This window comes from Oncorhynchus tshawytscha, linkage group LG04 (assembly GCF_018296145.1).
Source record: "Oncorhynchus tshawytscha isolate Ot180627B linkage group LG04, Otsh_v2.0, whole genome shotgun sequence".
NCBI lineage: Eukaryota > Metazoa > Chordata > Actinopteri > Salmoniformes > Salmonidae > Oncorhynchus > Oncorhynchus tshawytscha.
Window position 1 is genome coordinate 52,489,009 of NC_056432.1, and position 14,991 is coordinate 52,503,999.

The following is a 14,991-nucleotide window of genomic DNA, read 5'->3' on the forward strand; positions in this document are numbered from 1 at the left end:
CATAGAAGAGACCAGGAAGTAGGTCTACGCATGAGATGGGTTTTCCCTAGATTATTTTCCGGGTGGGGGGCAAAAGGCCTAAAGAAATAAGGTGGTGCCCCGCCTATGTAATGGTAGGCAAACTGTCCTGAAAGTTCCATTCAAAGAAGTTCTACTTGAATCCGACGATCTATGACATCACTGACTTATCCTGTGTGTGTGTGTGTGTGTGTGTGTGTGGGGGGGTTACACAATAACTACATTTCTAGGTCAAGTGACATAGCGTGTAAGTGTGGTCGTCTCAACATAGGGCAACTTAAACAAAGTGTGCAAGTATACTGTTTATGTCCCAGTCCACATTCACACACACATAAACTAATATGAACACATAGACACACACAGTAATCCAATCCCATGGGTATACACACACACCACACACCACACACACACACACACACACATGGTTTCCTGCACGTCCTCGTGTTTCTTGATTATAAAGACCCTGTAATTATTTCGTTTTTTTTTTTAAACCCCGGAGGGAAGAAGGGAATCGAGAAGAGAGGAGCGAAAAGAGAGAGCAAGAGAAAGGGCACAACAGAGGATAAAACAGTGGCACTGGAGGGCCTGTATAATAATATTTGGTGGGAGCGTGTGAGGATCGTCTGGATTCTTAATGAGACCACGTACACTTTATCCAGAGGGCATTTACAAACCTGGTTTTGGTGTCACTAGGTTCACTGTTTCTTATTCTCGCTCTACCTCTCTACCCCCTGGTCCAGTATAGTGGAGATTGTAGACTATAAAAGTGCACAATAGAGACCCATGCACCAAAGTATTTGTGTCTATACACACACACACGCCTGTACAGACACACACACACACACACACACACACACGTGGGTAAGTTGCTGCTCTCATTGCTTGATTCAACGCAGCTCTATTCAGTCAGGAGCCAAAAGCACTGATGCATGAGTCTTAGACTGTTTTCTTGTCTCCTCTCCCTCCAGGTTCTTCCTCAAGTTCTTCCTGAGGCGCAACCAGAACTGCCGAAAGAATGTAGGGAACCCACGATACATGAGATGCTTTCAGGTGGGAGAGAGAGAACCGTAAAACCTCATTTGACATCATTTCTTTAGACCAGGGCTCTCCAACCCTGTAGCTACCGTCCACACTCACCGTGGTTGACACCACCACCTGGGAAGGACAAAGGAGAGCCGTGTCCATCTCAGGATTTGAGATTTTATCATGAGTAATCATCTCTCTATCTTGTCGCTTCCCTCCCTCCCTCTTCTCTCTTTACTCACCCTCCTCAAAGCCCTCTCTGAAGGAACCAGAGCGGCTCATGGTGCGAGTCTTCTCGTCCAATGACACGCAGGAGTTCCTCAGGCGGGTGTCACCACAGGGGTCAAAGGTGGTGTCCTGATTGGTCAGACTGTTGTTCCGGAGGCTGGCCAGGTTTATCTGAGCAGCTGTGGTGGGGCTACCTGCTGCAAGGGACACCACTATACAGGTTAGTTTACACACACACACACACACACACACACACACACACACACACACACACACACACACACACACACACACACACACACACACACACAAGAACAGTGGCTTGTACGGTGTTTATAGGTCATACCGAGCTGTCCAAAGTTGAAGCGTGTCCCGGAGGGTGAGGTGAGGCTGGATCCAGGTGAGAAGGGAGAGTTACTGGTTGAGTCCTGCAGCCCGCCCTGCGAATGGAAGCGCAGCCAATCACGCGCCGCCTCCTCATGACCTCGCAGCTGGGGTGATGGGGCATACCTGCAGTGCCAAACACAGAGGTTCATAAGTTGCCGGGTAAAGGTTATGTGAGTAGGTTGCAAAACTGGTGCGGTTTCTACCGTCTGTTTTAATCTTTACCAGGCAGAACTTGATTCGTCATATGGTGATTGTATTTTTACCAAGAGCACCTGATGAATATGTCCCGAGTAAATTTCACATAATGTACAAGCACTTTTCCTCAACCCGAGAGCAACACACAAATCAAGCGGACAGTCAACAGAAATCCAAAAACGGTGTGTGCGTGTGACGTGGAACCGTGACAACTTTACACACACACACACAGTAGTGACAGGTGACGTGCCGTGGCGCTGACGCGCAACACAAAATTGTGCCAAGTGCAAAAATAAAGAATAACCACACAACACCAGCATTGCATGAGTTGAAGCTGTGAGAAAGGGACAGAGAGAGAGAAAGCGATAGGGACGGTGCTAAGCTTGGCAGACAGTGCCTGAGTGATCTTACAGTAGGTACCTGAGTCCCTTCTTGGGCAGAGTGTTTCTATCACTGTGTGGACCCCTGTGGGATCGGCAGAGAAACACACTTCAGGGAGAGGAGAAGAAAGGAGGAGAGGAAAGGAGGAATCTGGATAGTGCGCAATCTAGCACTTGCAATTGTAAAAAATATATACAGTACCGGTCAAAAGGTTGGACACACCTACTCCCTCAAGGGTTTTTCTTTATTTTTACTATTTTCTACATTGCAGAATAATAGTGAAGACATCAAAACTATAAAATAACACATATGGAATCATGTTGTAACCAAAAAAAAAAGTGTTAAACTGATCAAAATATATTTTTGATTTTAGATTCTTGAAAGTAGCCACCCTTTACATTGATGACAGCTTTGCACACTCTTGGCATTCTCTCATCCAGCTTCACCTGGAATGCTTTTCCAACAGTCTTGAAGGAGTTCCCACACATGCTGAGCACTTGTTGGCTGCTTTTCCTTCATTCTGCGGTCCAACTCATCCCAAACCATCTCAATTGGGTTGAGGTCAGGTCATTGTGGGGGCCAGGTCATCTGATGCAGCACTCCATCACTATCCTTGTTCAAATAGCCCTTACACAGCCTGAAGGTGTGTTGGGTCATTGTCCTGTTGAAAAACAGATAGTCCCACTAAGTGCAAACCAGCTGGGATGGCGTATCGCTGCAGAATACTGTGGTAGACATGCTGGTTAAGAGTGCATTGAATTCTAAATAAATCACTGACAGTGTCACTAGCAGAGCACCCCCACACCATCACGCCTCCTCCTCCATGCTTCATGGTGGGAACTACACATGCGGAGATCATCCGTTCACCTACTCTGCGTCTCACAAAGACATGGCGGTTGGAACGAAAAATCTCAAATTTTAACTTCTCAGACCAATTGCTCGTGTTTATTGGCCCACGCAAATCTCTTCTTCTTATCAAATCAAAAAAATGTATTGGTCACATACACATGGTTAGCAGATGTTATTGAGAGTGTAGCGAAATGCTAGCGCTTCTAGTTTCGACAGTGCAGCAATATCTAACAATTCCACAACAACTACCTAATACACATAAATCTAAGTAAAAGAATGGAATAAGAATATATACATATAAATATATGGATGAGCAATGACAGAGTGGCATAGGCAAGATGCAATAGATGGTATAAAATACAGTATATAAAATTGAAGTTGGAAGTTTACATACACCTTAGGCAAATACATTTAAACTCAGTTTATCACAATTCCTGACATTTAATCAATTAGTAAACATTCCCTGTCTTAGGTCAGTTAGGATCCCCACTTTATTTTAAGAATGTGAAATGTCAGAATAATAGTAGAGAGAAGGATTTCAGCTTGTATTTCTTTCATCACATTCCCAGTGGGTCAGAAGTTTACACACACAATTTGTTTTTGGTAGCATTGCCTTTAAATTGTTTAACTTGGGTCAAACGTTTCGGGTAGTCTTCCACAAGCTTCCCACAATAAGTTGGGTGAATTTTGGCCCATTCCTCGTGACAGAGTTGGTGTAACTGAGTCAGGATTGTAGGCCTCCTTGCTCGCACACGCCTTTTCAGTTCTGCCCACAAGTTTTCTATAGGATTGAGATCAAGGCTTTGTGATGGCCACTCCAATACCTTGAATTTGTTGTCCTTAAGCCATTTTGCCACAACTTTAGAAGTATGCTTGGGATCATTGTCCATCTGGAAGACGCATTTGCGACCAAGCTTTAACTTCCTGACTGATGTCTTGAGATGTTGCTTCAATATATCCACATCATTTTGCTTCTTCATGATGTCATCTATTTTGTGAAGTGCACCAGTCCCTCCTGTAGCAAAGCACCCCCACATCATGATGCTGCCACCCCCGTGCTTCACAGTTGGGATGGTGTTCTTTGGCTTGCAAGCATCCCCCTTTTTCCTCGAAACATAATGGTCGTTATGGCCAAAAAGTTAGATTTTTGTTTCATCAGACCAGAGGACATTTCTCTAAAATGTACGATCTTTGTACCCATGTGCAGTTGCAAACCGTAATCTGGCTTTTTTATGGCGGTTTTGGAGCAGTGGCTTCTTCCTTGCTGAGCGGCCTTTCAGGTTATGTTGATATAGGACTCGTTTTACTGTGGATATAGATATGTTTTATACCGTTTCCTCAGCATCTTCACAAGGTCCTTTGCCGTTGTTCTGGGATTGATTTGCACTTTTCTCATCAAAGTACGTTCATCTCTAGGAGACAGAACGTGTCTCCTTCGTGAGCGGTATGACGGCTGCGTGATCCCATGGTGTTTATACTTGCATACTATTTTTTGTACAGATGAACGTGGTGCCTTCAGGCACTTGGAAATTGCTCCCAAGATGACCCAGACTTGTGGAGGACTACAAGGTCTAGGCTGATTTCTTTTGATATTCCCATGATGTCAAGCAAAGAGGCACTGAGTTTGAAGGTAGGCCTTGTAATACATCCACAGGTACACCTCCAATTGACTCAAAAGTTGTCAATTAGCCTATCAGAAGCTTCGAAAGCCATGACATAATTTTCTGGACCTTTCCAAATTGTTTAAAGGCACAGTCAACTTAGTGTATATAAACTTCTGATTAACTGGAATTGTGATACAGTGAATTATAAGTGACATAATCTGTCTGTAAACAATTGTTGGAAAGATTACTTGTGTCATGCACAAAGTAGATGTCCTAACCGACTTGCCCAAACTATAGTTTGTAAACAAGACATTTGTGGAGTGGTTGAAAAACGAGTTTTAATGACTCCAACCTAAGTGTATGTAAACTTCCGACTTCAACTGTACATATTATGAAAACTCTTCAAGTTACAATGTTTCCGTTATAAAATCGTCATTTAACTTTGAATGACATCGCAAAGTCGACAAAGTCCATCTATCATGGTTACCACCATTTTGGCTGATGAAATATAATGTCCCTAAGTCCATTTATTGCATGATACAGTTCTGAGGCAGATTCTCCATAATGTAACAGAAAGACATTCCAGTCTCTCACATCACATTAGAGACCAGAAAGGAGTTGGTCTGCTTGTGCCTTGTAATTTACGATGGGCATAACCCCCCCCATCAATCCCTCTGTACCTCTCCCCTCTGCGGGACGGAGAGATGTCTCTGTATAACTGTGATCCACGGTAACCTGACCCGAACAGGCCAGTCACGACAGCATCTAATCAAATGGCTGCCTGCAGTCACTTTAATAGCTCTACATACATGTACATATTACCTCAATTACCTCGACCAACTGGTGCCCCCGTACATTGACTCTGTACCGGTACCCCCTGTATATAGCCTCCACATTGACTCTGTACCAGTACCCCCTGTATATAGCCTCCACATTGACTCTGTACCAGTACCCCTGTATAAAGCCTCCACATTGACTCTGTACCAGTACCCCCTGTATATAGCCTCCACATTGACTCTGTACCAGTACCCCTGTATATAGCCTCCACATTGACTCTGTACCAATACCCCTGTATAAAGCCTCCACATTGACTCTGTACCAGTACCCCCTGTATATAGCCTCCACATTGACTCTGTACCAGTACCCCTGTATATAGCCTCCACATTGACTCTGTACCAGTACCCCTGTATATAGCCTCCACATTGACTCTGTACCGGTACCCCTGTATATAGCCTCCACATTGACTCTGTACCGGTACCCCCTGTATATAGCCTCCACATTGACTCTGTACCGGTACCCCTGTATATAGCCTCCACATTGACTCTGTACCAGTACCCCCTGTATATAGCCTCCACATTGACTCTGTACCGGTACCCCCTGTATATAGCCTCCACATTGACTCTGTACCAGTACCCCTGTATATAGCCTCCACATTGACTCTGTACCGGTACCCCCTGTATATAGCCTCCACATTGACTCTGTACCAGTACCCCTGTATATAGCCTCCACATTGACTCTGTGTACCCCCTGTATATAGCCTCCACATTGACTCTGTACCAGTACCCCCTGTATATAGCCTCCACATTGACTCTGTACCAGTACCCCCTGTATATAGCCTCCACATTGACTCTGTACCGGTACCCCCTGTATATAGCCTCCACATTGACTCTGTACCGGTACCCCCTGTATATAGCCTCGCTATTGTTGTTTTACTGCTGCTGTTTAATTATTTGTTACTTGAATTCATTTTATACAATGGAGAAAATAGTTGTTTTTTTAAATAACGAAAAACCCTGGAATGAGTAGGCGTGTCCAAACTTTTGACTGCTACTGTACATGCCATCGCTTTTCAGAAAAATATAAGTTTGTGGCAACACATCTTAGTATAGTATCATGTCATAGCAGTGACAGGTGTTTTAAAATATCAAGCCACAAGATGGCAGCATATAAACAGCAATGGGGGACTGGGAGCAAGCGCTGCAGGGGGAACAAAAGCCTGCAACAACACAGCACGCACACACACACACACACACACACACACACACACACACACACACCGCCACTAAGCAGGAGCCCCACACACAAGCACTTTTACCTTTCCTGTTTCCGAGGTAAGGTATTTCGGTTGAATTTAGGGCTAGCGGAGGGGGAGGACAGGGGGCTGATGGGAAAAGGGGAGGGGGCACAACAGACAAAGAGAGACAGAACTTTAGAAAGAAGAGAGAGGGAGAAGAATCCTCTGAAGGAGAGAGACACATTTGAATCCAACCGTTGCCGCAAGCAAAATCACCACCTGCAGCTCACCAATGAATCTCATCTACTAGTCTAAGTAAGGAAAGATAATGAGATGTGTCAGAGAAGGTAACACCAGAATAGATCTGTAATGAGATAGCATTAATGACATAGCATTAAGGCATACTTTAAACAATGCTTCCCATGGAGATGCTTGGATTGTATCTCTGGTGATAATATGGCTGACACATTCTGGTCGTATACACATTCATGTATGCAGGAACGTTTCATAATGACACATTGAACAAACACAATATGACCGTGCATGCAATGGCAAAATCAGACATGTCACTTGTTTTTCTGTCCAATATAAAGACATAACGACCAAGATCAGAGAAGATTCCCCCGACATCCCACTCTTACCACTCAAACCCTCCCTCCCATCCCTCCTTCCTTCCACCCTTCCGTCCTCACCTTTCAGACATGCCCGTCTTGACGCTGCTGGTCCTGCCCAGGGCAGAGAGGGTGTCCTCCCTGCTGTCCCTTCCTCCGTGCCCAGCGCTGCTCACGCTCATGTCGATGGACTCGCTGCTGGTGTGCATGCTGCTGACCGAGGGGTAGCCCAGGCTTCCCGCCCCGCCACCGTGCCCGCCCAGGGTCCCCTCCCTGCTCTGGGCAGAGGAGCCAGTGCTCGTGGTGGTGCCCCATGTCAGGCTGTTGGAGGGCCCCGTGGAGGAGTAGACAGAGCCGGGGCTGGACGCACTCTGGGGGACACGGGAGGAATTGTGGATTTATCAAGTGATTTTCCATGTTATGCTTCGTGGTTATGCTTCCACTTGCCAGGGTCAAATCATATGTCTGCTGCATTCTTGCCGTGTTCTTCATATTACGATCTGCTGTCGCTAGCTATCATAGCCAACTACCTGACCACAGGGCTACCTATCGTGATCGGTGCTGGTAGATAAAGTTAGCTATTTTCTTGTTTGTGCAAGTATAAACTCTGGACAATGATGCTTATCAAGAGGCTGCAAAGATATTACCAGCTCATGTCATATGGTTAGGCTCATCACCCTATCTCACCTGTTCGCTACCCAGCGTGCTATGGCCCGTGCTCAGGTTTCGTCCTCCGTACAGGGGGCTGCTGCCCTCGCTCTCCACCCCAACACCTCCAGGGGAGTCCAGGGCAGCGTGGGTAGCGTGAGGGTTGGAGATCACCGTTGAGTTCTTCATGTTCTCTGCTGTGGTGACCGGAGCCTGCTTACTGGGCTTACCACCAAATAACCTGAAGAGAGATGGAGAGGGAGAAGAAAGTTGAAAAGGATTCATATATATATATATTTACCCTACCTCTTCAAAGAGTATCTTAAATAATCCCACCAAAAGCCCTTTGTGAACTTGTGCACCAAAAGCCCTTTGTAACACTTGTGCTTTACTCTTCCCTCTTACTAGCTCTGACTTTGCCGATAGCTACTTTATTAAGGAAAATACGTGGATTCGGCTATTTCAGCCACACCCGTTGCTGACAGGTGTATAAAATAAAATCGAGCAGACCGCCATGCAATCTCCATAGACAAACATTGACAGTAAAATGGCTCAGCGACTTTCAACGTGGCACCGTTCATCAAATTTCTGCCCTGCTAGAGCTGCCCCGATCAACGGTAAGTGCTGTTATTCTGAAGTGGAAACACCTAAGAGCAACAACGGCTCAGCCGTGAAGTGGTAGGCCACACAAGCTCACAGAACAGGACCGCCGAGTTCTGAAGCAAGTAACACTCACTGCCGAGCTCCAAACTGCCTTTGGAAGTAACTTCAGCACAATAACCGTTTGTCGGGAGCAGCATGAAATGGGTTTCCATGGCCCGAGCAGCAGCACACAAGCCTAAGATCACCATGTGCAATGCCGAGCGTCAGCTGGAGTGGTGTAAAGCTCACAGCCATTGGGGGCATTGTCTTGCTGAAACAGGAAAGGACGTTCCCCAAACTGTTGCAAAAAAGTTGGAATCACAGAACTGTCTAGAATGTCATTGTAGGCTGCAGCGTTAAGATTTCCCTTCACTGGAACTAAGGGGCCTAACCCGAACCATGAAGAACAGCCCCAGACCATTATTCCTCCTCCACCAAACTTTACAGTTGGCACTATGCATTGCCCCCATGCACAACGCAAGGTCCATTCAGAAATGGTTTGTCGAGTTCAGTGTGGAAGAACTTGACCTCAACCCCATCAAACACCTTTGGGATGAATTGGACCGCGAGCAAGGCCTAATTGCCCAACATCTGTGTCCGACGTCACTAATGCTCGTGGCTGAATGGAAGCGTCCTCACAGCAACATCTGGTGGAAAGCCTTCTCAGAAGAGTGGAGGCTGTTATGTCAGCAAAGTGGGGACCAACTCCATATTAATGCCCACGGTTATGGAATGAGATGTTCAATGAGCAGGTGTCCACATACTTATGGTCATGTAGTTTATGTGGTTCTCCCACCTAGCTATTTTAAGATGAACTCTAAGTTGCTCTGGATAAGAACATCTGCTAAATGTAAATGTAAAATATGTAGGTAGACAGACGGAGAGAGAGAGAGAGAGAGATACAAAACATTTAAGGTATTGTATACACATTTCTGTTTTAAAGTCATTTCTAGTAAGAACCCCTATTGCACACTATTGAGTAAATACTTGGGGGATTATATCAAAGTAACTTTAGAAAAATGACATTAGCATACCCCATGACGTTAAGCCAAAAGACAGGGACTACGTCCCAAACGGCACCCTGATCCTTATTTAGTGCACTACATTTGTTATAGGGGCCCATTTGGGACATAGCCCAGAGTGTGTTGACTGAATAAGACGGTAGGCAGGGTGGTAATATAGAGCAGGATCTTCAAAGCCGTATTACCCATAGAGATGAATGAGCCAGCCCAGCAGTGCTGAGGTAAGACTCTGCCTGTGTTACTGTGCACATATAAAGACTTGGCACTATGAAAAGTGTGGGCTCAGACCTGGCAGCTGAACAGAAATGCTGAAGGGTTAGTTTTCCTACAGTGGACAGACATGACCTTCGTGTTTGGATGTGAATGTGGGTGTGTGTGCGTGTTTGTTGCGTCGCACTAGGAACAGGTTCCAGACACTGTACCGTAAATGGGTGTCATTAATGACCACACTTAAGTGTGAGTGACATTATTTCTCTGCATTTGAGTGTGAGTGTGTGAGCCGGTTCACCTGCGCAGTGTGGGTGAGGCAACCTGCTGCCTCCCTGTGAGAGGTACGTTGGAAGCCCCTCCCCTCAGGTTGTCCACGCCCTCTGACACGCCCTTCTCTCGGTCCGTCTGATTGGCTAGCGAGACCCCAGTCCCACTGCCATTCATTTTCCCAGTGTTTCCCACGTCTCTGCTTTTACTGTGAGTGGTAACGGAAAGCACGGTCGCCTCGATGCTGCTGGTCGACGACCGGTTTCCGTTACGCGCCGCGGCGCCGGACCGGCTGGGTCTTGGAAGGCTCCGGTACTGCAGTGTGGAGCGGGCGCTCACCGAGAGGTACCCATCGTCATGGTGACCTAGACCGGACCCCACATCTTGACCACCGACCTTTACCCCACCGGCTAGGGATCTCGTCCCTGACTTGGGCATCTTGCCAAGAGTCGCTGACCCGCTCGTGATGGTGGCGCCACTGGCGGTAACCATAGTAACCATCCCAGAACTCTGCTTCTTGAAGCCAAATGTGCTGGTGGGGGTGCGGGAGGTGAGTGTGTGTGACTGGGGGTGGGGCTCGGACAGGGAGTGTGACGTGCGGGCGGAGGCAGCGGTGGAGGTGGTGGAGGGGGCGTGCTTCTTGGCCTCGTCGTCACTGCTGCGTCCGGCGTCGGAGCGAGGGGAGAGGCGGCCCTTCTCGGACACCTTGACGTCGTCTGTTTTACCTACGTGTACACAGGATGGGACATACAGCAGGGGTTAAAGTCAGAGGAGAGTTTGTCATAGTCTCAAAGGATTAATGGACTCAAGATTCAGACCACCCGAGAGATAATGACACGTAGAAACACACACACACACACACACACACACACACACACACACACACACACACACACACACACACACACACACACGGGGAGAGAGAAACACACATAAACGAGAGGGAGGCGTACAGGTACAGTGCATATTGTACACACACACACACACACACACACACACACATGTACACAGCCCGGACGGACAGACATAAGGAGTTGCATTGCCAAAGACGAAGAAACATGAGCCCACACAGAAACACACATGCAATCGCAAATGAGACAAACACCCAGACAGCAAAACACTGCCCGGAGAGAAAAAAACCCGTACCTGTGCTGTGCGTTTTTATCGCAGTAGACCCTGACATTCCAGTAGCTTTAGTCCTGGGGTTAGTCACCCCCACCTGAGCACTCATGCCCTTCCTCCAGGACCCTGTGTGTGTCATAGAGGGAGTCTTCCTTTGCGAGGCCACCTTGTCCGACTCGTCAGACAAGTCAGAGGGGTTCCGGCGGGTCCACTTGGAGCCCTGGTCCATCCTGCTGACCCCGCTGTCCGACAACCCGTCTAACCTCCTGACCTCGTCACCTGACCAGGCGGGGCTCGGGTTGGTAGAGGCCGAGTGCTTCTCGGCGTCCGTCACGGGCTGGGGACACACAGAGGATGAGAGAAGAGTCACAATCTATTTTATGGTGCGATGGCATGGGGAATATATGGGGATAAAATGGATGGCTAAATCGGGTTGAAGTTAGTAACTTCCGTAAATGCCTATAGGGCCGTGATGATCGTGGCACGAGAGTATCCTGATTGTGGACAAAAATCAGAAAGCTCTTTGGGGCCTACCATAAGTGAAGCCCTACCCAGCATGCGATAACCACAGCACTTCAGGGATCCAATGTGGAGACCGTTTCTATGGAAAGAGACTATATTCATCGAGGGCTGGGTCAAAGGTCAACTACCACTGGGAGAATGTGGTCTTTGTACAGCCCTTGTTATCCTACATAAAATAACCACTATAAATAAATGAGTGTTATTGCACGGCGGTTCTGCGTTATCCAGACATCCCGCCCCTTCCCAAAGCCACCCAAAACCAGCTGAGAGTAGAGTCACTTCTCAGACAGTTTTTCCGTTGCTTCTTGAAATGGGCATTTAATGACATGAACATGAACATTAGTCTAGTCGGTTCACAGGTCTGCCACCCAGAGCAATACCACAGGCTCATATTCCCTTCCAAACTGTGAAGGGAATACATCATTGACACACTCCGAGCTAAGGGGGAGAGAAGAGGGAGAGGAGAAAGAGGGCGAGAGGCGGGAGTGTGAGACTGTACTGCACAGAGAGTCTATTTGTGTGTCCATTCAGAGCCTGGCGCTGTATGTGTGTGTGTGAGTGAGTGTGTGTGTGTGTGCGCGTCTAGCCTCCACACTGACCTGTCCGTTGAGGGCCTTGCGCTGTGCGGCCGGTGTGTTGGCGTAGGAGCTGATGGAGGAGCTGGTGTTGATGTCATCTGTGTCGATGGTGTCACTGATGCCACTGCTCACTGAGCTGCTGTCATCCCAACTGGAGAGAAAGAAGAAAAAAATGATTTAAGGTTGAATTAAACAACACCATTTCAACCAGGATAAAGAGAGGAGAGGTGCGATGCCAACCACAGCAAAGAGAAGAGAGGCAAGGACATACCCAGAAGGGATTGGTTTAAAAAAAAAAGAAAAATCGTACAAAATGTGCCTTTTAAACAGATAGCTCGTTTGTAAACAGAGTTGAACAAGGGTTCAGTGTGTGGCTGAATGGACGCAACCTAAGCGGACTCTCCATTAATCCAACCCTAATCTAGCGCACCTGATTCTAATAATTATCTGGTTGATAAGCCCGAATCGGGTTAAACACAACTGGGGTTGGAGCGAAAACCAACAGGATGGTAGCTCTCCCGGGAACAGGGTTGGAAAGCGCTGCTCTAGACAGTAGACAGCAATGTGTCACTCGTTCTGGCTCTGATTGTCAAATCCCCATGACAGCGTAGACACCCTAATAGCCTAGCTAAAGCTATGTGACCGTACAAGCTGGCTGGTGAACCCACAGAGATAGGAGGGCTATTTTATGCACGGGCGTAATCCTGGGTGAATGGGTGAAAACGCACCGTCTCGCTCTGCACCAGGGAGAAAAGCCCTGTTAAGAGGCAGGCTGAATTTCTGACACGGCTCACAGTCAGGCAACAGCATAAAGCCCCAAGCTGCCTGGGAATCTCAGTCTCACACACACACACACACACACACACACTGACTGAAACTGTCCATCAAACACAGAGGAGGAGACTAACGTTGAACAGGAAGGTTCTACAACACACATGCATTGTTCACGCACCAGTATTTAACCCAACTTTGAACAATTTTTACAGGCTGTGTTCGTCTATCCCCAACCCCGGGGGCAAATTTGGGGGGGGGGGACACCAGCAAGAGAGACTAGAGTGATCTCTAGGGAGGATGAGATGAGACCGGGCAAACATCAGTTTGAAAGGACCACAGGTAGGGCAAAGCGTTAAAAGCAGGCTCGACAACTATTGAGCACACGCACAAGCGCGCGGGTGCCCACACACACAAAACACACAGCCGCTATTGTATCCTGGTGTTTGGATTAGAGTCATCCAGGGACAGATCCATCACCTCTAATGCGACAGACATATCCTGGTGTTTGGATTAGAGTCATCCAGGGACAGATCCATCACCTCTAATGCGACAGACACACACAACCCTGTCGCTAAAGACACACACACAGAAATACATCAGCGTGTCCACGCTGACTTTGGCAGAAGCCCAGGAAGCATCTATCCTCATCTGCAGACAGGATGATGTCATGAATCATACTTCAAAAACACACACACACACACACACACACACACACACACACATACACACACCCCTTTACAACACACTGGGGGATCTCACATTAACACATTCTCATCATACAGATCTGATGTCTATAAAAAGCACCGCAATCTGCAGCTTAATAAGCTCTGAGGCTCGGCTGCTTTGAAGTTGCCTTGAACCCACAGTATGTCTGCGCTCGACAGGACTGCAGACAGACAGAGCGAACTGGTGAGAGATTTAGACTGACCACAGCCGTCTAAACATGTTCACACAGCTCATGGGGGAAAGTCCCCCCCCACACACAGACAGACAGACAGACAGACAGACAGACAGACAGACAGAGACAGACAGACAGGCAGAGAGTAAAGCATCACAGACCAACTGAGAATCACAGGCTCTTGTCCATATTTCAAATCTAGAATCCCTCTGAAGACATAGAATATCCCAACTTCAAAAGGAAAAAGAGCCATCACACACACAGTCTCTCTACCTGGCCAGAGTTCCCGGGATGCCGCGGGCACCAGAAGTGTGGGGGAGATTGCCGAGTTGGACAGAGAGCGTCATGAGTCCATACCGCTGAGTTACACACTGAGCTTACAACCTCTCGCTCTTTCTGCTTCTCTCACTCTATCCCTCTCCCTCTGCCTCTCCCTCTGCTGGTCTCACTCTCTCTTTGTGTCTACCTCCTCCCTCCCACTCCCACGCCTTTATCCCTCGCTCACTCGGGCCCTTTCGGTGCCTTTGACTGTGTCTTCTGCACTCATCATCCCTCCCTCTCCCTCTTTTCGCTCTCTCCTGTCGCCTGATCTCTTCTTGCTTATCCCCCCCCCAATCTCTCTGGACTGAGTGAGGGAAACGTGAAAGAGACTGTTCTCCCGTGGTGCTTGTAATCGGATCTTCCCCAAGCCCAGACCAGTAACATTACAGCACCGCGACATACTCTCCCAAATAAGGCGCCTTCAAATGACCCGACAACAGTACGAAGCTACAGTCCCGCTCATAGGATGATCATAGCCACACAGACAGACTCAACCGCACACATACATACAAAACACTGTTCCTTATTATCAACTAAGATATTCCCCGAATTCCAACGTTCCCAACTTCCCATCCATGTAATATGTGTCAGTGTGTGTGATCCCGGAGTTCCCAGACAGATCCACCCTGACTAACTGACAGCCCCTTACTAATTAGAGATCAGACCAGCAAACATGG

The 14,991-nt window shown here is 47.6% G+C and overlaps 1 protein-coding gene across 8 annotated transcripts in view; it reads right to left on the reverse strand.

The window, feature by feature from the left end:
- The window catches only part of LOC112248974 (neuron navigator 2a), a 133,497-nt gene that overhangs the window by 24,850 nt on the left and 93,656 nt on the right, over positions 1–14,991 (reverse strand). For 2 of the 8 annotated variants that reach the window (XM_042320869.1, XM_042320865.1), the window contains exons 10-17: positions 12,343–12,472; positions 11,246–11,558; positions 10,131–10,824; positions 7,998–8,199; positions 7,392–7,681; positions 2,272–2,316; positions 1,616–1,779; positions 1,284–1,463 (exon numbers count right to left, since the gene is read on the reverse strand). In XM_042320869.1, the coding sequence (XP_042176803.1) occupies positions 1,284–1,463; positions 1,616–1,779; positions 2,272–2,316; positions 7,392–7,681; positions 7,998–8,199; positions 10,131–10,824; positions 11,246–11,558; positions 12,343–12,472 (2,018 nt within the window). Of the gene's footprint in view, positions 1–1,155; positions 1,174–1,283; positions 1,467–1,615; positions 1,780–2,271; positions 2,317–6,780; positions 6,847–7,391; positions 7,682–7,997; positions 8,200–10,130; positions 10,825–11,245; positions 11,559–12,342; positions 12,473–14,991 lie in introns of all 8 variants that reach the window. The other 6 variants (XM_042320862.1, XM_042320868.1, XM_042320864.1 and 3 more) reach the window with 6 other exon arrangements.